General features: G+C 44.3%; 1 protein-coding gene across 5 annotated transcripts in view; it reads left to right on the top strand.

The window, feature by feature from the left end:
- LOC141509187 (SPRY domain-containing SOCS box protein 1) overlaps positions 1–13,591 on the top strand; it is a 121,338-nt gene extending 107,747 nt beyond the window's left edge. For all 5 annotated transcript variants that reach the window (XM_074218526.1, XM_074218525.1, XM_074218523.1 and 2 more), the window contains one exon: positions 11,418–13,591. In XM_074218526.1, the coding sequence (XP_074074627.1) occupies positions 11,418–11,545 (128 nt within the window). In that variant the 3' untranslated portion in view covers positions 11,546–13,591. The remainder of the gene's footprint in view (positions 1–11,417) is intronic.
- The last annotated feature ends 7,017 nt before the right edge of the window (positions 13,592–20,608 follow it).

Raw genomic sequence — 20,608 nt, 5'->3', positions numbered from 1 at the left:
TTCATAAAATGGGAATAGTTTTTGAAGAAAGGCAAACTTGAAAAACTACCCAAATAGTCCTCTTGTCATCTGACCCTGCTTTCAAGGAGCTTGACCCCCTCGGAGAGGGAAAAGACTTCATGCATATATGATCTGGGCTCAGAGGCCCTGAGATTCGAATCCTGATGCTGTTGGGTTTTACTCCCTTTGTGACTGTGGACAAGTCACACTCTCTAGGCCTTAGTGCCTGGACTGAGGTGACCTGAGGTCTGTATTCCTCTGGACAGGCAAGGATAGTTTATGACCCTCATCAAACAGCTAGGTGGATGGACCCAGAGTCAGGAAGATGTGAATTCATATCCAGCCTCAGAGAATCTTTTAACTGGGTGACCCTGGGCAAATCCCTTCCATAAAATGGAGAAGATAGTAAGATTTCCCAGGGTACTTGTAAGTATCAAAAGAGAGAACATCAGGGACAAGCCAGATTTGGGTTGTAAAATGAGGGGTTGGATCAGATGCTTTCTAAGGGCCTTTGGTGGTAGAGTGTATTGTGGACTTGAGATTGGGAAGACCTGAGTTCTTATTCTGCCTCAGACATTTATAGCATGGGGAGAATCTGATGATCCAGTAGGATAATTGTAAAGTGCTTTGCAAACCATAAAGTGTGACATAAATTCTGGCTATTGTTTTTGTTGTTATGATTATTATGATCTTAATTTTAAATCTATGGTCTTCAGGCCCCCCCCCATCATGACATCACAGAAAAATCAAGTTGGAAGGAATTTCTCAACCCAGGTAGTTGAGGAATTCCTTCTTTAATAGCCCTAACATATCTTCACTGGAAGACCTCTTTTGCTGGGGAGCTCTCTACCTCCCATCAAAGCTCATTTCACTTGGGGTAAGCTCAAATTCTTATAAAGGCTTTCTTTTTCCTTAAATAATATTTTATTTTTCCCAATTACATGTAAAAACAATTTTAATATTCATTTTAAATTTATATTTTATTTTTCCAGTTACATGTTATGAAAGTGTTTCAACATTCGTCCACATGCACATGCATATTTTTAAGTTACATAATTTCCTTTCACCCTCCTTTCCCACCTCCCTCCCCTCAGCAGCAAACAGGTGAATTTTGTATATACACATTTGTGTTTAACATATTTACAGATTAGTCATTTTCAGTATGAGGAATTAGAATTGAGGGAAAAGAAAGAAAATCATGAGACAGGAAAGAAATACATCAGAGAAACTTTAAAAAGTGAATGTTGTGTTCATTCAGATTCTGTAGGATTTTTTTTTTTGTTTTGTTTTCGTTTGGTATTTCTTCCTGTGGATGAGGATAGCATTGTCCATAGCTGGCCTCCTAGGGTTGGCCTAGCTCTCTGAACTGCTGAGAGGAGTTGCCTCTATCCTGATTAATCATCTCACAGTTAACATTCATTTTTTAAAAATTTGAGTTTTAAATTCTCACTCCTTCCTTTCTCTCCCCCCCCCCCCCCGCCTGAGATGGTAAGTGTTTTGATGTTGCATGTATAGTCATGCAAAACATTTCCACATTGGTCATATTATGAAAGAAAACACTGACCAAAAAAAAAATCTTCATGAAAAATGTTTCAATCTGCATTCAGACTATCAATTCTTTTTCTGGAAGTGGATAGATAGCATTTTTTATCACGAGTCCTTTGGAATTGGGTCTTTTTGTACTGCAGAGAATAACTAAGTCATTAATAGTTCTTGATGATTCAGTATTGCTGTTACTAAGTACGATGTTCTCCTGGTTCTTTTAACTTCACTTTGTATCAGTTCATATAAATCTTCTCAGATTTTTCTAAAACCATCCTTAAAGCAAAATAAATATTCCAACATAATCATATACCATCATTCCCTAGTTGTTGGGTATTGCTTCAATTTCCACTTCTTTGCCACTTCAAAAAGAACTGCTAAGAATATTTTTGTGCAGGTGGGACCTTTCTCTTTCTGTTTTTTACTTCAAGTAGTGGAATTATTCAGTCAAAGGGTATGCACAAATGAAGTATTTCTTTTTATTAAGACTCAGGTTGCCTCTCTACAACCTTAGAATTAGGGTTAAGTTTCTGGGACCTAACAATCAAAGTCTATCTCTTACTCTTCCCTGGGATAGCTCTAGCTACTTCAAAGTAACTTTCGTGTACCCTTTAAATATCTTTCTTCATTTAATAGCTGAGGAAACCGAGGCTCCCAGAGGTTCACTGATCTCACCAAGGTCACACAGCAATTTTGGATGAGAGTCAGTACTTGAACTCATGTGTCCTGATTTCTTAGTCTTGTGTTCCCTCCATTTATATATAGGGACCCGACTAACAGCAGACCTACCCCCCCTAACCAAGGCCACACTTGTTGCCAAGATTTGAAGTGGATCCAGTAGCAGCTCTCCCTATTCTCACCAGTTTCTGGGTCTTCTGTCTACCCACCTGTGTCAGAACTGCCACTGCTGGAACCTGGATAAGAAGTAGTCTCCCTTCCAGGCTAGCTCTGGCAAGCACCAGAGATGACCGCTGATTTTTTTTGGAAATATATCGGCCTAATCCTTGTTCCCCAGGGGTGGAGGGAGAACTTGGATGGCCATCCCGTGCCGGATTCATCTGCTGTTCTGGGAAGCTGACCGGAGGATGAGCCAGCTCTGGACAGAAGAGGCGGCTGTTATGACTAATTGGTGATTGTCCTTATGCCTTGGCCTCAGGCATGGGGGGGAGGCTGTTTGGAGGAGAGGTCTGTCCCTGTGCTACTCATGCCCTGGAAGCTCCATTGGCTCTGGCCTCTTTGGCCACCGAAGCTGGAGAGCCTGGGGGAACTGGACCATGGACCATGTGCTTCCCCAGTGAGGAGGTTGAGAAAGCTTTTGGCAGTTCCTGGGTTAGCCAGTGCCCTCCCTAGAAACGTAGAAAGAAAAAATTGATGTGTAAACATGGGCAGAGCTGCCAAAACTTTCCAGAGGGAGACTCCCAGAATTCTCAGATTTTTCACACACACGCACACACTCACTCACTGTGACATACACGCACACACACACATACATTCTTTCTCACACACACACAGACACACAGACACACAGACACACACACACACACACAGACACACACACACACACACACACACACACACACACACACACAGTCTCCCTCTAAGGAGACATGTGTTTGTTCTGAGATTTTTTTCCTACTTTCTCAGAGAAATATTTGAAAATAATCTTCGACTTTTCCAGAACTCTTTAAAGTTAGCAAAATACTTTTGAGTATGTTATCTCATTTGATCAATCCTCACAGTTAACCCCATGGGGACTTTGGTACTGCTGGTGGAAACTGTAGCCATTTTGTAGATCCATCTCACAAGGTTGTGAGAATAAAATTAAATTATTTAGGTAAAACATTTTGCAAATCTCCAAGTGATATAGATATATATATATATATATATACATATCAGATATATAGATTTGCATATGCATATATATATGTAACTAGGTATATGGTGGCAGTGATATTGATGATAATATTAATGCATAAAAATCACATTATAGAAAAATAGAATGGTAACCAGTTTCTGAAAGGTTTTAAGTCCTAAATGGGAATGTATATTTTATTATGGAAGCAACAGGAAATTACTGACCCTTAGAAAAACCAGTAAATGTCAGAGATAGTATTTGAACCCACATCTCTCTGATTCTTAAATCCAACATTCTACTTTCCCACAAACTCCTTCTTCATTACTCCCCTTCCATCTTCCACCTCTGTGCCTTTGCCTAGGCTATGTCCTGGAATGTCTTCCTTTCTTATCCCTTTCCTCTTACAGTCTATCTGATGCCATCTCCTAGGTGGGGTCTTTCTTGAACCACTGGTGACTAGTACTGATCTCCACCCCCCAAAAAACAGCCCCAAACTTAAAGTTTGGTCTTCTTTTTGTGTGTGTATTTTATACCCCAGGTGAATGTAAGTGCCTTGAGAATAGGGACTGTTTGATTTTTGCCCTTCTATCCAGTGGCCTGCACATAGTAGGTGTTCAGTGGATGCTTCCTGACCAGTTACTTGGTCAGCACCTTATGTCTGCTGGCTTGATTGTAAGCGACTTGTCCAGAAATCATCTCTCAGTCCAGTGATCTTACCACTATCCCTGCATGCTTATGTTTCATTTCTCTTTGGTTTATAGTTGGTCACAGAGGAACAGGAGAGACAGATCTCTCATAAAGATCATTTGGGGGATTTTTAAAAATAGGTCACCAGGTAACTTTTTTACTGAAATGAGGAAGTCTCTATTCATGCTCTCTTCCTGTTCCCTAAATAAATAGCGGCCAAATGGTTCATTTCCTAGTTTCTCGGCATCCTCTTCTAGCTGGCTTCCTAACCACCCCCTTCCTACACCATCCTCTCCCCTGGAGACGTTACTCTTCTGTCATCCATGTAAATCATGGTGCCTAGAATATATGACAAATTCATGTTGGTAGATCCCATTAAATGAATGGGAGCCTTCACTTCCTGGACATTGGCTCTGCAGCCAATTCTGTTACTCCAAATTAAGATTTATTGGTGACCTTCTATTGTCACCTAGTCCATGAGGGGAGCCCTAGGGCCACCCCATTTGACTGATACTATTCAACCTCCCATAATTGGCCTTGAGGTCAGCCATGGAGACCCATTTTCATAGGGTCCAGAATTCCAATCATTTCAGATTCAAGTTTCTAATCTGTTTCTTGTCATGGAGCTCTTTGGCAAACTGGTGAAGCCCTTTCTCAGAATCATTTTTTTAACTAATTGAAGGAAATGGTCAATTTGAGCTAGAGGTAGGGAAACAAAGATGGAATTTTTATTTCCCATTCAAGTTCACAGATGCCCCCCCCAGGTTAAAAATTCCAATCTATATTTAAAAGGAATCCCCTTTTATAGATTCCCCCAACCACTGCTTCCCATGAAGGGAAGCCTGTCTCATACAGAACAGGTCTAAGGGTTAGGAAGCCTGACTTCGCCTTTTTGCAACTTTACTCCATCTTGGAAGAGAAGGAATAAGCATTTATATAGAGCCTATGGTATGCTAAACACTTAATAAACTCATTTGAACTAACATGGCACCTTGTTCTGCCCTCTAGGGCCAAACAGAGCAAATTTAGTCCTTCTTCCATATAATAGCCTTTCAGATATGTGAACACCCCCCCCCCAAACTTCTCTATTCTAGTCTAAACACACCCATGTCTTTAATTAATCTTCATATATCATGGACTCAATTCAGCTTATCCTTAGATATCTTTCTGGTTCCTGACTCTACCATCCCTTACCATTTTTACATCTAGAATTTGATAAACTTGTCTTTAATACATCCACACATATATAAATATATGTGTGTATTTATATAGACATCTAGATATAGCTATATCTATATAGTTAAAGCACAGGACCAGTTGCAAATCCTTGGAACACCCTCCTAGAGATTTCATGTCATGGTGACATGGAACCATTAATGACTATTCTTTGTATTTGGTCATTTAAACCAGTTCTGAATTTATCCAAGCATACTGTCAAATAGGTCGAGGCAGAACAAGAAGAAGCAGTTAGACAGATTTGACTCAGGATCCGTAGTTTGCCGAGCTCCGATCATTCCATCTCATCCATAAGAATAGTGGGAGAGATTGTTCCAAATGACTAATGATGTCAGTATAACATTGTATTGTATTGTATTGTGTGTATTTTTGTATGTATTTCTATTATATATTTATATATAAATGCATACATATATAAATGTATATATCTTTGCTGCATCAATATACCAGTAAAAATCATGTCAGATAAAGGATGAGATTAGTATGGCAAGATCTGTTCATGGAATTTCCATCATACTTAATGATCAGCTCTTTTTCTAACTGTTCTCTCCCTTTGTTTAATTTGCTATAAATTTGGGGAGGTTTTGGGGTTTTTTAGAGAACTGTCACAAAAGAGAGCATGCCAGGAAGGGATATACTTAAAAAAAAGAATATGGTGTGTGAAAAACAAAAGATATGATTAAAAAGACTATGTGATTAAAGTAGCAATAATGTATTAGAGAATTTTAGTCAGAAATCAGAGCTAAGGTCATTGAACTTATAGATCTTTATAAAGGGATGGAAACTGGGGATTCAAACTTGGAATGTCCCAGTTAGGCTTTCTTTGTGTTGTATCCTCTCTCAACTTATTTTAAATAGCCTATCTTCAAAATATGCAGGGAACCCATGATAATGGGCCTTGAGTTTGCTTTCTATAAAAATCAGTTGAAAGAACTGGGGCTGTTTAGTCTAGAGAAGACAAGGGAGGAGGGAGGAGGGAGGAGGTGGGTAATGACAGCTGCCTTCAAGTATGAGAAGACCTGTTCTGTAGTTATTGGTCCGGATCTCTTTATTACCAGCAGGTTGTAAAGAGACAGATTTAGGCTTGATGTCCTGAAAAATTCCTCCCAAATTAGAGAGCCCACAGGTGGAACAGATTATCTCAGAAGGGAGTCAATGGAGGATGCTCCCTTGTGGTCCTGAAGGCTCTTTGAGACAGTGGTCTTCGATTGACTTACTCTGATCATCCTCCTTCAGTCCATAGGGAAATAAGCAGGGGGGCACCTTGTATGTTAGAAATTGATGAGTCAGCCACAACTCAGCAAGCTTTTTGTTTGTTTTTGCACGGCAATGGGATTAAGTGACTTGCCCAAGGTCACTTAAGTGTCTAAGGCCGGATTTGAACTCATATCCTTCTGACTTCAGAGCCGGTGCTCAATTCACTGCATCACCTAGCTGCCCCCTCAGCAAGCTTTTATTAAGCTCCTGTTGTATGCCCAGTACCATACTGAGCCTTGGGGATCCACAGAAAGACAAACAGTTCCTGCCTTCATAAAACTCCCAGTCTAAGGGAGACAAGATGCAAACAAGAAAGAAAGGGATTCTTAGCAGATATCTAAGGAAAGTCTCAAGATGGGACAGTCACTTCCAGTTTGAATGGTATTGGACATGTATCATTACTTAGTATTTAAGTTTTTATCAGATGAGGTATTTGTAAAGTGCTTGGCACAGTGTCTGATGCAGTAGGCACTTAATGAAGACACATTCCCTTCCTGTCAGGGTACAGTTGACATTTTTCCTTCCCTGCCCCCTCTCACACAGCTCCCCCAGCCTCAAATTAGGAGCTGTGGGTAAAAGGCAAAAGGAGGCAAATTGAAGTTGGACCCAAGGGAAATCTTCCTTCCCATGAGAATTGTCCATAGGTGGAATGGGCAGCCACAAAAAGTAGTGAGTTCCCCATCACTGAAGGTCTTTAAGCCCAGACAACCACTTAATGTGGATGTTACAGAGTGGATTCTTATTCACAAAGGATTTTGACTATTTGGTATCTGTCCCTTCCCACCCTTGAGATTCAGCAAGATGGCCCTAAGGGAAAGGAGAGTTTTTAACCTCCTCCATAATGACACCCAGATTGTTCAGCCCTATCCTGTGGGTGGTGAAGCCTTGACAAGCCACACCTTAGCCTCACTTTTGCTTTGTTAAACCTGGGGGTGTTGGAAGAGGTCATAGATCCCTGGCCACTATGTGACCCCAAACCCAAGGACTGTGCCATGAGTGTGAGTTCTTTCCTAGTAATGGAATCTTGTTTTGACTCCTTAATACGTGAACTCTTGGCAAGGGCTTAAATATCCTTAAACCCTGTTCTAGTGATATTTGCCCTCATTGAATAACCCAAAATGAATGGCGTCCAGTTTTTTAGAGCACTTGAGAGTTTGCCAGAAAAAAAAAAAAAAACATTGGTCATCCTTTCCTCAGAGTGGGGAGGGAGCCTCGAAGATCCATCCAAACCCCTTGTTTTGCAGATTAGGAAACTGGGACCTAGTAACTTGTCTAAGATCACGCACTGTGCAGATTGACAAACATTAATTAAATGTGAAAGGCATTGGGAATACACCCATGAAACAGAAAGTCCCTGCCTTGCTTAACTCTACCTATGAATTTGGGCTCTTAATAAATGTTTGTTGACTGTATTGTATTTCAGACTGAGTTCCAGAGGGCAAGACCTGTCTTTTGTCTTCTTGGTATCCCTAGGGCCTGGCACACAGTAGGTGTTTAATAAATGCTTGTCATCTATTATTGCATTTTAGTCTATGAATTCCAGAGGGCAAGGCCTGTCTTTGCCTTCTTGGTACCCCTAGGGCCCGGCACACAGTAGGTGTTTAATAAGTATTTGCCATCTTTATTGCATGTTAGTCTGTGAGTTCCAGAGCGCAAGGCATGTTTTTTGCTTTCTTAATATCCCTAGGACCTGGCACACAGTAGGTGTTTAATAAATGCTTGTCCTCTATTGCATTTTAGACTGAGTTCTAGAGAGCAAGGTCTGTCTTTTGCCTTCTTGGTATCCCTAGGGCCTGGCACACAGTAGATGTTTCATAAATGCTTGTCCTCTATTGCATTTTAGACTGAGTTCTAGAGAGCAAGGTCTGTCTTTTGTCTTCTTGGTATCCCTAGGGCCTGGCACATAGTAGACATTTAATAAATGCTTGCTGCTGGCTGACAGTTCATCCTCTTTGTTGCACAAGGAGTTCTTTCTTGTTTTGGGTGTAGGTTGGAGGAGTTGCCTTGGCAGCACTTGTAACTGAAATTCTTGCCCAAGCTGTTTTAGCCCCCAAGCCCCTGGCCATCAAGTGATGGCTTCCATCCACACTGAAGCCGAGACATCGTCCTTGTGAGGTCATTGGTCTTCTTCAAGCACAAAGGACGGACCACAAGATTCAGGATAATCAGCACAGATAATAATACCAGCCAGCATTTATATAATGCTTGCTTGTGTGCTGGCAAAGCTTTTATCATTAATATCTCATTTGAGATTGAGCCTCATTGATTAACAACTCATTGAGCCTCACACCAACCCTGGGAGGTAGGCTCCATTAATTAGCCCTCTTTTACAGAGGAGGAAACTGAGGCAGGCAGTGGTTAAATGACTTGGTCAAGATATCTCTCTCTCACACACATACACACACACACATATACACATCTTCTACTGAGTCATATGGGGTTCCCTTAAGGTCACACACAGGGATTAAGTGATGGGGTGGGATTTGAAGCCAGATCCCCAACCCCTAATCCATCAGGACTTCCACCACACCAGCCTCCAGCTCCCAGTCCTTGATGCAGACAGCTGTGGAGTCATTCAGGCCCATCCTCTGTTGTTCTCTGCTCCTGCCCCTGGCTACCTCCCGGATTGGAAAGGAAACATCTGTGGATTCAGCTACTGGGAGGATTCAGGACAGGGTGTTCCTTGATGGGAGAGCCACCCCATGTTAGTGAGAACTAGCCTCAGGAACACCAGCTGGGTGTCCCCAAACAACAGTACACACACACACACACACACACCCCATGAGAATTGGCAGAAATCCTTGAGGGTCACATTGTTTCATGCATGTCTGTGCTGAGTGTCTCCTGGTCCATGACCCAGAGCAGGCTGACCCCACGGGTGCTTGGCTAGGACCTGAGCCAAGCCCAGCAGGGTGGGAAGGCCGAGGCTAGAACAGGTTGTCTGCCGTCCTCAGGGCTTCTGTGCTGGCCTCAAGCCTCCAGGGTTGGATGGCCCCCTGGGAAAGTGGGGAGAGACTGAAACTCTTGGAGGGCAGGAAATGTTCCATTTCTCTCCTTGTATCCTTAGCCCTTTACACCATCCTCAGCTGGTGCTGGATAAATGCTGATTGATTGATTGAAGGACCCTGAAAGGGATGGTCAGTTCTGGAATTGAGATTCCATTGAGTCTAGCCAACCAGACGGAGAATCGCAGGTCCTAAGAAGGAGTAAATCTCTGTTGGCGTCTACATCCATGCCAGTTCCCCTCAGAAGAATCCCTCTACAATGTTCCCCACCAGAGGATAGGCCAGTCACACAAAAGGCACTTAATAAATGTGGATTCATTGATTGAAGGGGTCTTCCAGACTTGGGGAACCCACTTCCTCCCAGTGCAGTCCCTTCAAGCCTTAGGAGGTGTTTCTAAGTGTTAACATCAAGCCTCAATGGGTCTCTCTGGCTTCCCCCCAAATCATTCCTCTTTGTGGCCAAGCACTCAAACAGAAGCCCCTTCCAGCATGGTGGCTCCATAATCTCTCCAGGATGAACCCTATTTGTTTAGCTGTTGAGAAGAGGACCCACAGAATATCAGTGGGCAGAGGTGAGTCTTTGTCAGGTTACGTTTGGGACCCTTCAACACAGGTCCAGCTAAGTGGTACAGAGAACAGAGTGACGGGCCTGGAGTCAGGAAGGCCTGAGTCAAATCCAGCCCCAGACATTTACTAGCCATGTGACCCTGAGCAAGTCTCTTCATCTCTGCCTCAGTTTCCTCAATTGTAAAATGGAGATAGATAACTACCTATCTCACAGAGTTGTGAAAATCAAATGAAATTATTGCAAAGTTACTATTATTATTATCATTATCTAGAGTATTGATCTTAGATCAAATCTGACCTCAGTCATTTACTATCTGAGACCCTGGGCAAGTCACTTAATGCTCTACCTCGGTTTTTGCACCTGTAAAATGAAGATAATATCAGCACCTACCTCTTAGGATTGTTGTGAGGATTCAATGAAATACTATTTTTAAAGCTGTTAGCATAGTGTCTGCTATACAGTAGGCACTTAATAAATGCTCATCTCTATCCACTATGCCAGCTAGGGGCATCTCCTTTTTATTCAAGTAAGCTAGAAAGGGACCTCAGGGTTCATCCTAAACTAACCTAATGAGCTCCTCTTCACACTCAGGACTGTTGTGTTATAAGACAGAATCTCAGTTGGAAAGGATCTGACTTTATCAAGACCGGAAGTTCATAAGCTGAGGTCTGTGGTTAGATTTCAGAAAAGAATCTGAATTTAAGTAAGGAAAAAATACATCTTTATTTTGATATATATGGTTTCTTTTATAACTTTATATATTTTAATTTATGGATTTAAAAACAGGAATCTGAGAAAGGGGTTCATAGACCTCACCAGACTGTCTGGGCTGACCTGCACCAGGTTGTCTGGCACCAGGGTGAGAGAAGAGCCTGGTGCCTCCCTGGCAGGGCAGCTCCTTGGCTTCCTTCTCCTGCATGTCCTACAGTCTGAAAGCCAGTGTCTATTAAAAGGACTCTCTAGGGATCCACCTTCTCCATAGGACTATCTTAAGGTTAAGCTTTAGAAGGATTTTTTAAATAAAGCTGACAATAACAAAAACTCATTAAAAAAGATAAAGAAAATGGGATCCTGAAAAAGGGCTAGGAAGCAATTAGTGTTCTTCCCTAAGATGTTGTCTCATTCTGTACTCCGTATTTATTCTTTCACTAACAAAAAAGCAATTTTTTTTATTACGCATAGTAAAAACATATTGTAGACCCTTGGAATTGGAGAGTCAATTATTGTAAAGTAACCAAGTGTGTTTTCTCTCTCTCTCTCTCTCCAGCTGAACCACTGCCTCTGATGGATCTCTGCCGCCGCTCCGTTCGCCTCGCCCTAGGGAAAGAGCGTCTGAGTGAGATCCATGCCCTGCCCCTGCCAGCATCCCTTAAGGGCTATCTTCTCTACCAGTGATGCACCAGCTCAAGGCCCGCTGCCATCTGGGACTGGGAATCAGGAAATCCAACTGTGTGAACCCACTGAGCCGCCACTGGGGTCCACAGCCCCCTTCTTCCCCACCCTGCCCAACTCCCCTCTTCCTCCATCTGGCTGTTTCGACCTCACGAGCCAAGATTCCCTCCTCCTTTCTCGCACCCCAGTCTTCCACCAGATAAAGACAGACCCTAACAGCAGGCTCATCTAGTCTTCATCCCTTGGAAATGGCCTCTCAGAGTGTGGGCAGACGAGTGTCCTCTGTGGATTTGGATTTTATTTTCCCCTTCTTAAAAAAAGAGAGACTTTATTTCTACAGAAGTAATAAAGTGTGTCCTGGTCAGTCCACGAGTGGGAGTACGGAGCCCTCAGCTTCTGCCCAAGCGGGACAAGGCACCGTCTCTGGAAGGTTCCAGGGCCAATTGGGGGAAAGTCACCATTACTGGCAATAAGGAGGCCAGGAAGCATCGAGGGTGCTTGGAACTGACCGATGACTTCCCTTGGGTGACAAACGTGGAACCTCTTGGGTTACTCCTGCCCAGGAAATGCTGCCATTTTAATAAAGCTGACAATGCCAAAAACTCATTCTGGACCCTTAAAGAAAATAAAAAGAAAATGGGACCCTTGAAAAAGGCCGGAAAGCAACTAGTGTCATTCCCTAAGATGTTGTCTCACCCTGTACTCTATATTTATTCTTTCACCAACAAAAAACAATTTATTTATTCCACATAAAAAGAAAACATCCCTTTCTCTCCAATGTGTCTTGCTCTCCCACCCCTCTCTACCCTCCACCTGCTGTATCACTTGCCCTTGGCCAAGAGGTGTATGCATAGGTATGGGAGCTTCTTTTTGTTAGCTTGGCCTGTAGGGAAATTTCAGGCTAGACCAGAAGCTTGGCAGAGCAGGTCCTTCCTCAGACTACAGGCTTCACGTGCAATAGTGTGGCCTCCATGATCCTCTGAAGCAACTCTAACATCCTGCCACCCTCTTTTTTCATCACCTCTTTATCTCTTAACTGGACATCCTTGCCCAGGATAGTTAGACACACAGTTGTGATCGTTTTTTCATCCTCAGGTTGTTCATCTCAGCCAAGCTGAGGATTCATCCTCCTCCCTGGTTTAGTCATCTAAGAGTACAATTTTAGTATTTTATCCACTGCAAAAATGAGAGAGAACGAGGTTGGGGGGGCAGTAGTCGAATTCTTTGCCATTGTCCCCCAAGCCAGAATTCAGTCTGGGCAATTGGTCCTGTCTCTGAAAGCAGGTCCCCTGTTCAAATGCAGCTCCCCTGGTTGCTTCTTCTGGGGCTGAGGAAAAATGCCTCAAGAGCCACCTTCCTGGCAATTCCTCCAAGGTGCAGGCCAAGATGCAGGCCCCCATCCCCCACCCCTTTATTTTGCACATTTTGTTAACTTTGAAATCATTTTTCGAATCCAACTTTTGGTTCAATTCTGTACAGGTACAATAGATGACTTTATTTGTTTAAAATGTTTAATATATATATTTGTCTATGTAAGAGATGTTTTGAACAGCTGCTGTTGGATACCTTTTTTAAAAAAAAAATCTACTTGGAGAGTATATTTTTAAAAGTGTAGAATTGGTGCCAAGCCCTCGCGGGGAGTCAAAGTTGCCTCCCCCCAAACCGTTCCTGTTTGTTGCTGTTATTTTTCTAAGGAAAACACACTCACGCACCCACCTACACACACCTTGTCAGATGACAGGTCTTTTCCTCATTTTTGTTACAGGGTAGGACACACACTCTTACTGTTGCACAAGAGAGAGTTTCCCATATAGAGTTCATCATTCAATTGCCTGGCCCCTCCTCACCCCATCGTCTTCCACCGATGCTGAAAATGTTGCCGTGTCACCTGCCCCCCCCCCCCCGCCTCTCCTCTTGTTTCAGGTTCAACCCCCTCCCTCTGTATTGCCATCCCAGTACATAATTGCTTTGTTTGGTTTTAAACTCCTTTCTATTTTATGACTGTAGAGAATACTCAGTAACCTAATAAAAAAGTTTATTAAATTTGAATTCACTTGGTTAGTTTCTCTTTGGGCCTTGGGACCGAAAGAGGGGGCTTCTCAGACTTGACCCTTGACCCTCCCTAAATCATCCCTTGATCTTTGGGAGAGGAGAGGTGAGCCCCTTGGGATGAGGCAGGTCTCATTACAGCCTTGCCCCACTCCTTTCCTTTGTAGACTCCACTGCCAAAGTGATTTTCCTGTAACATCTGACCCCATTGTTTCCTTATTTTAAAAAAGTCTTCCTTTGGAGGTTTCCATATTGTCTCCAGGACAAGAGCTAACTTTGTCAGAAAGCCTCCCACCCACCCAATCGGAGTCCATGGAAAATTCATTCATTCTCTCTCCCTCTCCCCCTCCCCTCTCTTCTCTCCCCATCTCTGTCTGTGTTGTGTCTCATGGCTGTTAGAATCATCATCATCATCATCATCATCATCAGTAGTAGTAGTATTATCCCCTCTCATTCTACCTTCTGTTCTCCCCTTCATACACTCAGTCTTGATCAAAGCAGAGGGGCTCCTTCCAACTGGGCTGCTTGTACTGATGAGACATGATTTCTCTCCTCCTGCCCTTGCCCCTGGCACGTTCACCCACCATTCTTCCCAAAGCACAGCCCCTGGGCTGTCTTCTACTCTTTCCTGCACTCCCCAGAGGTTTGGGTGCAACTGGACCTAGAATCAGAAAGACCCCAGTTCGAATGCAGCCTCAAACATGGATGGAGTGTGTGATCCTGGGCAAGTCACTTGATCTGCTTCAATTTCTCTGACTGTAAAAAGGGGGAATGCAGACATACTAAGTAATGGAAGGGGGCGGGGGGGGAAGCTGGGTTGGTAGAGTAGACTGCAGACTGGACCTGGAGTCAGGAAGACCCAAGTTCAAATGCAGCCTCAGACATGGATGAGCTGTGTGACCCTGGGCAAGTTATTTAACTTTTCTCTTGCCTCAGTTTCCTCCCCTGTAAAATGGGGATAATAGCAACACCTACTTCACAGGGTTGTGAGGATGGAATAAAGCTTTCCTAAAGGACTTGGCAGAGTCCCTAGCTCAGAGTAGGCACCTAATACCTTCCTCCTTCCCTTCCCCGGAATTAGCGTCTCTGAGAGCTGGGGCTGGCCTTCTGCTTTGTTTATCTTCGCATCAACCAGTGACCAGTCCAGCACCAGGCACACAGTAGGAGCTTAATAAGTGGTGGTTGACTTGCTGCTGGCTGCTCCTGAATGCAAAAGGCTCCGAGGCCCAGCGAGATGGGGAAGGTGGGGCCAGGGGAGGAGGGCAGAGTTCTGCCTGGGAGGCCAAAAAGTCCAATATTGCCTGCTCCAGACATTTCAGGGGAGGGAGCGGGGAGGAGGGTGGGCTCGAATTATTTTTAGGTTGGAGTTCATGTCTGGGTTGTGAACAGGAGCTCGTTTGAAAGGAGAAGGAAAGGGAGGGGGTGGGGCGGGGGGGCGCTGGCATAAAGGAAAAGAAGGGGTTTTGTTCAGCTGGGAGGCTTCTGATGGAGGAGCAGGTCTCTGGCCTTGAAAGGAGCTGTGTTCCTAAAACCGTCCCAGCAGGCTGGGGGCCTGGCCTTGGAGGCAACACTCCCCACACCGCCAGGCTGCCGCCGCCTCCTCCTCTTCTTCCTCTTTCCTCTTCCTCCTCGTTCTCTTCCTCCTTTCTCTTCCTTTCTCCTCCTTATCTTCTTCTTCCTCCTTTCTTCCTCTGTGACACCATGATGCAGATGGTGACCCCTTGGTCTGCCCAGAGATAGGGAACAGTCATGTCTCCTGTCCAGCTTGCCTGTTCACATATTCTGCACCCACCTCTTCCCTCTTTTCTCCGTCTCTCTGTCTGTCTCTCACTCTGTTTCTGTCTCTGCCTCAAACCTTCTCTCTGTTTTTCTCTCCTCTCTCTGTCTCTGTCTTTCTCCTCTCTTTCCTTCTCTATCTCAGTCTTTCTATCTCTGTCTCTCAGTCTCTCTGTCTCTCTGTGTCTCTGTCTCTCAGTCTGTCTCTGTCTTTGTTTCTCTCTCTGTCTCTCTCTCCTCCCTCTCCCTATCTCTGTCTCTGTCTCTCTTTCTCTGTGTCTCTGTGTCTCTCTCTTTATCTCTGTCTCTCTCCCTTTCTCTGTCTCTCTCTGTCTCTGTCTCTCTCTCTCTGTCTCTGTCTCTCTGCCTCTCTCCCTATCTCTGTCTCTGTCTCTCTGTCTCTCTCTGTTTCTCTCTGTCTCTCTGTCTCTCTAGCTGTGTCTATCTGTCTCTCTGCCTCTCTCCCTTTCTCTGTCTCTGTCTCTCTGTCTCTCTCTCTGTTTCTCTCTATCTCTCTCTCTGTCTCTCTCTGTCTCTCTCTCCCTTTCTCTGTCTCTGTCTCTCTGTCTCTCTCTGTTTCTCTCTATCTCTCTCTCTGTCTCTCTGCCTCTCTCTCCCTATCTCTGTCTCTGTCTCTCTGTCTCTCTCTCTCTGTCTCTCTGCCTCTCTCTCCCTTTCTCTGTCTCTGTCTCTGTCTCTCTCTCTCTGTGTCTCTCTGCCTCTCTCTCTCCCTATCTCTGTCTGTCTCTCTGTCTCTCTGTCTCTCTCTCTCTCCCTATCTCTGTCTCTGTCTCTCTGTCTCTGTTTCTCTCTCTCTCTCTCTCTCTCTCTCTCTCTCTCTCTCTCTCTCTCTCTCTCTGCCTCTCTCTCCCTTTCTCTGTCTCTGTCTCTTCTCTTCTGTCTCTCTCTCTGTCTCTCTCTCTCTCTGCCTGTCTCTCTTTTCCTTGAGATGTGGACTGCGGACTTGACTGAACCCTGAACTCTTCTGGGGAGGGGGCCGAAGACAGGGCCCAGACACCCAAACATGGTTGGATTCTAGCTGCAGGGAATATTTGAAATAAATGACCTGCCGAGGGGGCCCAGAGTTGTTCTGTGTTTTATGGATGGCACCATGGCAACCAGAGAGGAAATCATGAGATGGGGATTGGGCCGGAGAATCAACAAATGATGTCCTGCCTTGCCCAAGCCTAATGAATCAGCTCCCTCTCTCTTCCTGGGGCTTTCTCATGGCCTCAGCTGCTTGGCAGGCAGACCCCAAGCTGTCACCCCCCGCCCCGAGCTGTCGGGGCCCCCTGAGCTGGTGGGGCCTCGGCGGCGGTCCCTCTCCTCCCGGCCTCTTAGCATTTCCCTGCCTCAGAGATTTCTGACTGTACCTAGTTTTTTCCTTATAAAGGACTAGGGGAGATGAGACTTTGCACATTTAGCTAGAAACTGTCTTCCTTCTTTAGGGAGCTTGGCCGAGCCAGGTTCCTGCTTGGCTTGCTGCGATGATTTTCTGGTGGAGAGGAAATGTTCTTGGGGGGTTGGGATTAGGCGTGGGGAGCTCTAGACAGGGTTGGTGAGCCTTCCCCATCTCCAGCCTTCTCCTGCAGTGTGGCCAGGGGAAGGGGAGAAGCTACTGCCTCCTCATCTATAAAATAGAGAGGTTGGACTTACCGACTATCGAATGATGGAGATAGAGTCAGAAGAATTAGACTGAGAGTCAGAAGCCCTGGATTCGAATCTTGATTACTTCTTGAAAGATCTTAGACAAGGGCCTGGATCTCAGTTTCTCCACCTGTAAAACAGACTTGAAATAGATAACCTCTTTGGGGTAGCTTGTGCCTCATTTTCTTCACCTGTAAAACAGACTTGAAATAGTTACCCCTTTGGGGTACCTTGTGCCTCAGTTTCTTCATCTGTAAAACAGATTTGGAATAGATACTCTCTGCCTACTCTTCCAGCTCTCTACCTTTGAGCCTAGGAGCAGCCCATCTAGAATTCCTCCCAACCCCTTGCCCCATGATCTCCATCAGACAAGGTGCAGCAGCTCTCCAGAAGGACCAACAAAACCGTCCTCTGGATGATTCAGTAAGGGAGATCAGTCCAGAAAGTTAGACTCTCAGTTCTCCTCCCCTTGGCTTATTGTGGTGCAAGGAAAGGCAGGCTGGCTTTGGAATCAGAAGCCCAGAGGTGTGACCTCCCAGTAACTCGACCAACCTTTTAGAAAAGGGTTACCATCCCTATGGGATAATACTTGCCTCAAGGGCCAAAGGAGATGACAAGAAAGTCCTTTGCAACTTGAAGCTCTGTGTACATGTGGATTTAAAAAAAGGAATTGACTGGGTCTCCGTTTGCTCATCTGTAAAAATAAGGGGGGGATTAGACTAGTTTGACCTTTGCAGTCCATTCCAACTCTAACCCATTCTCGGCTTTCTTAGGAGGAAGGGACATCGCTCTGAGCCTTCCCAGAGGTTTTGTGACCAAGGATTCTGTAAGCTGATCTCAGAAGAAAATGATGGGTGCACCTGGAAAAGAACGGGAGGAAATATTGACCCGGGGTGACTGTCCTGCTGCCTCGAGCTCAACCTGTCTCGGACTGAACTAGTTCCTGGATCAAGTGAGGGACCGTAGAAATCATCTGCTCAACCCTTCATTCTACAACTAGGAAAACTGAGGCTTAGAGTGGAGAAGTGACTTGCCCCATGACTCCTAGGTGCACAATGGCAATATTTGAACTCAAGTCAGGAGATGACCTTAAGAGCCGCTCGTAGACTCCTTGAGGGTAAGACCTGTCATTTGTCTTCTTTGCAGCCCCGGTGCTAAGCATGGGACCTGTCTCCAGCTGCTACTTCCTGCTAGCTCCCAGAAACTGGATGGGGCTCCCCCCAGCCCTGGAGAAGTAGGGCTAGGGGGGCTGCCTTGCAGAAAGCTGCTCCTGCACATGCTGTTTCACTAATCGACTGCAGGCCCGTCCAGCCTCCAGACAGAGAAGTATTTGAAACAGCTGCCAGATGTTGTGTCTGAATTCTCTTTTACAACTTGCTTACTGTTTAGCAACGTTCTTCCTGCCAGAGTTCAGCTCGCCCCAGTAGGTTCAGGCCTTTGCAGCTCATGCCTCGGATCAGCTGCCTTCCCAATCCCTCCTGCTCCCTCCCGAGGAGCCTGCCCTCCCCCAGACCCCGCGGCTTGTGGCCTCAGACTCAGTGGTCCGAGCATTCTCTCATTTCCCCTTCCCCTGGCCCTGGGAAGCTCTGCTGCCCACATTGGTGGGCCGTCCCGCTGTGAGGGAGAAGGTCCTCTCAGGGGCGTAAATGTGGCTCCATCTGGATCTCGGGAAAGATGGCTAGAATTTAAATGGTAAACCTCCCTGCCATGATGATCCTTTCATTGAATGCAGAAAACACTCATTAAGCACCAACTGTATACCAACATTTCTGTGCCTGCAAACACTCATTAAGGGCCAACTATCTACAAACCATTTTATGTGCCTACAAACACTCATTAAATACCAACTGTATACAAACCATTTATGTGTCTACAGTACTCATTAAGTACCAACTGCATGCAATCCATTTATGTGCCTACAGACCCTCCTTAAAAGTCAACTGTCTACAAATCATTTATGTGCCTATGAGCACTCATTAAGCACCAACAGTCTACAAACCATTTATGCACCTACACACCCTCATTAAAAGTTAACTGTCAGGGTGGCTAGGTGGCACAATGGATAGAGCACTGGCCCTGGAGTCAGGAGTACCTGAGTCCAAATCCAGCCTCAGACACAATAATTACCTAGCTGTGTGGCCTTGGGCAAGCCACTTAACCCCATTGCCTTGCAAAAACTTTTAAAAAAGTCAACTGTTTACAAACCATTTATGTGCCTATGAGCACTCATTAAGTACCAACTGTCTACAAACCATTGCCTAAAGATGCTCATTAAGAGTTAATTGCATGCAACCATTAATGTGCCTACACTCATAGAAGTGACAACTATATACAAACCATTTATGTACCTAAAACATTTGTTATGTGCTAACTGTATATAAAGCATGTATGTGCCTGAAAACACAATATATAAACCATTTATGGTTTGTGCCTATGAACAATAAGTTTATACTACATGTATACAAGACACAATCAATGTTCAATCCCTACTATATGTAAAATACCTTCCCTAAGTGTCTACTAAATACAAGGCATATAAATGTTAACTATATGTAAAACACATCATATATATATATATATATATATATATATTGCATACAAAGCACTTTTCTTCTGTGTCTATTGTATACAAAGCACATTTTTCTGTTTTTATTATATCATTGTTGTTGAGTCATTTCAGTCATATCTGACTCTTCTCATGACCCCATTCGGGGTTTTCTTGGCAAAGATACTAAAGTGGTTTGTCATTTCCTTCTCCAGCTCTTTGTGCAGTTGAAAGAACTGAGGCAAATAGGGTGAAATGACTTGCCCAAGATCACACAGCTAATAAGTATCTGAGACTGGATTTGAACTCAGGTTTTTCTGACTCCAAATCCAGTGCTCTATCTACTGTGTCACCTAGCCATCCTTATGCCCTCATGTCTATTGTATACAGAACACATTGCTTCACAGTCTCTTGTATGCAAAGCATTTTTTGTTATGTGTCTATTGTATACAAAGCACATTTGTTATGTGTCTATTGTATACAAAGCACATTTTCTGTGTATATTCTATATAAAGCATATTTATTATCTTCTACTGTAGGCACATTTCTGTACCTGTTGTATTTTACACATCATCACTACCACCCCCATATAACACACACACCCCATGATGTACTCTGAAATCTTCCTTTGGGAACTCTAAGGATGTCTTTGAAAGTTCCTTGGAGTGCAACATCAGGAAATGTTAGAACTAGAAAGGAATTCTGGAAACATCTAATGCAAACCCCATTATCTGATATTAGATGGGGGCTCAGAGTGGTTCAGTCATTCACTTGGAGGAAGGGCTACATCTCCTCCAGTTAGTCAATCAATAAACATTGATAAAGTGCCTGCTATGTCCCAGGCTCTGTGCTCAGCTAGAGGTATTAAAAAAAATGCCAAAAGACAGTCCCTGCCCTCAAAGAGCTGATCTAAGGGGGGGGGGGGTAAGGGGAGACAGCATGCAAACAAAAATAATCAAAGCAAGTTCTTTACAGGATAAATAGGAAATAGTGAACAGAGAGAAAGCAATAGAATTCAGAGGTTCAGGAAGGCTTTCTGTAGACTTTAA

The sequence above is a fragment of the Macrotis lagotis genome, chromosome 1 (genome assembly GCF_037893015.1).
Source record: "Macrotis lagotis isolate mMagLag1 chromosome 1, bilby.v1.9.chrom.fasta, whole genome shotgun sequence".
Lineage (NCBI taxonomy): Eukaryota > Metazoa > Chordata > Mammalia > Peramelemorphia > Peramelidae > Macrotis > Macrotis lagotis.
The sequence above is the reverse complement of the archived record's forward strand: the minus strand, read 5'-3'. Positions and strand labels throughout refer to the sequence as shown.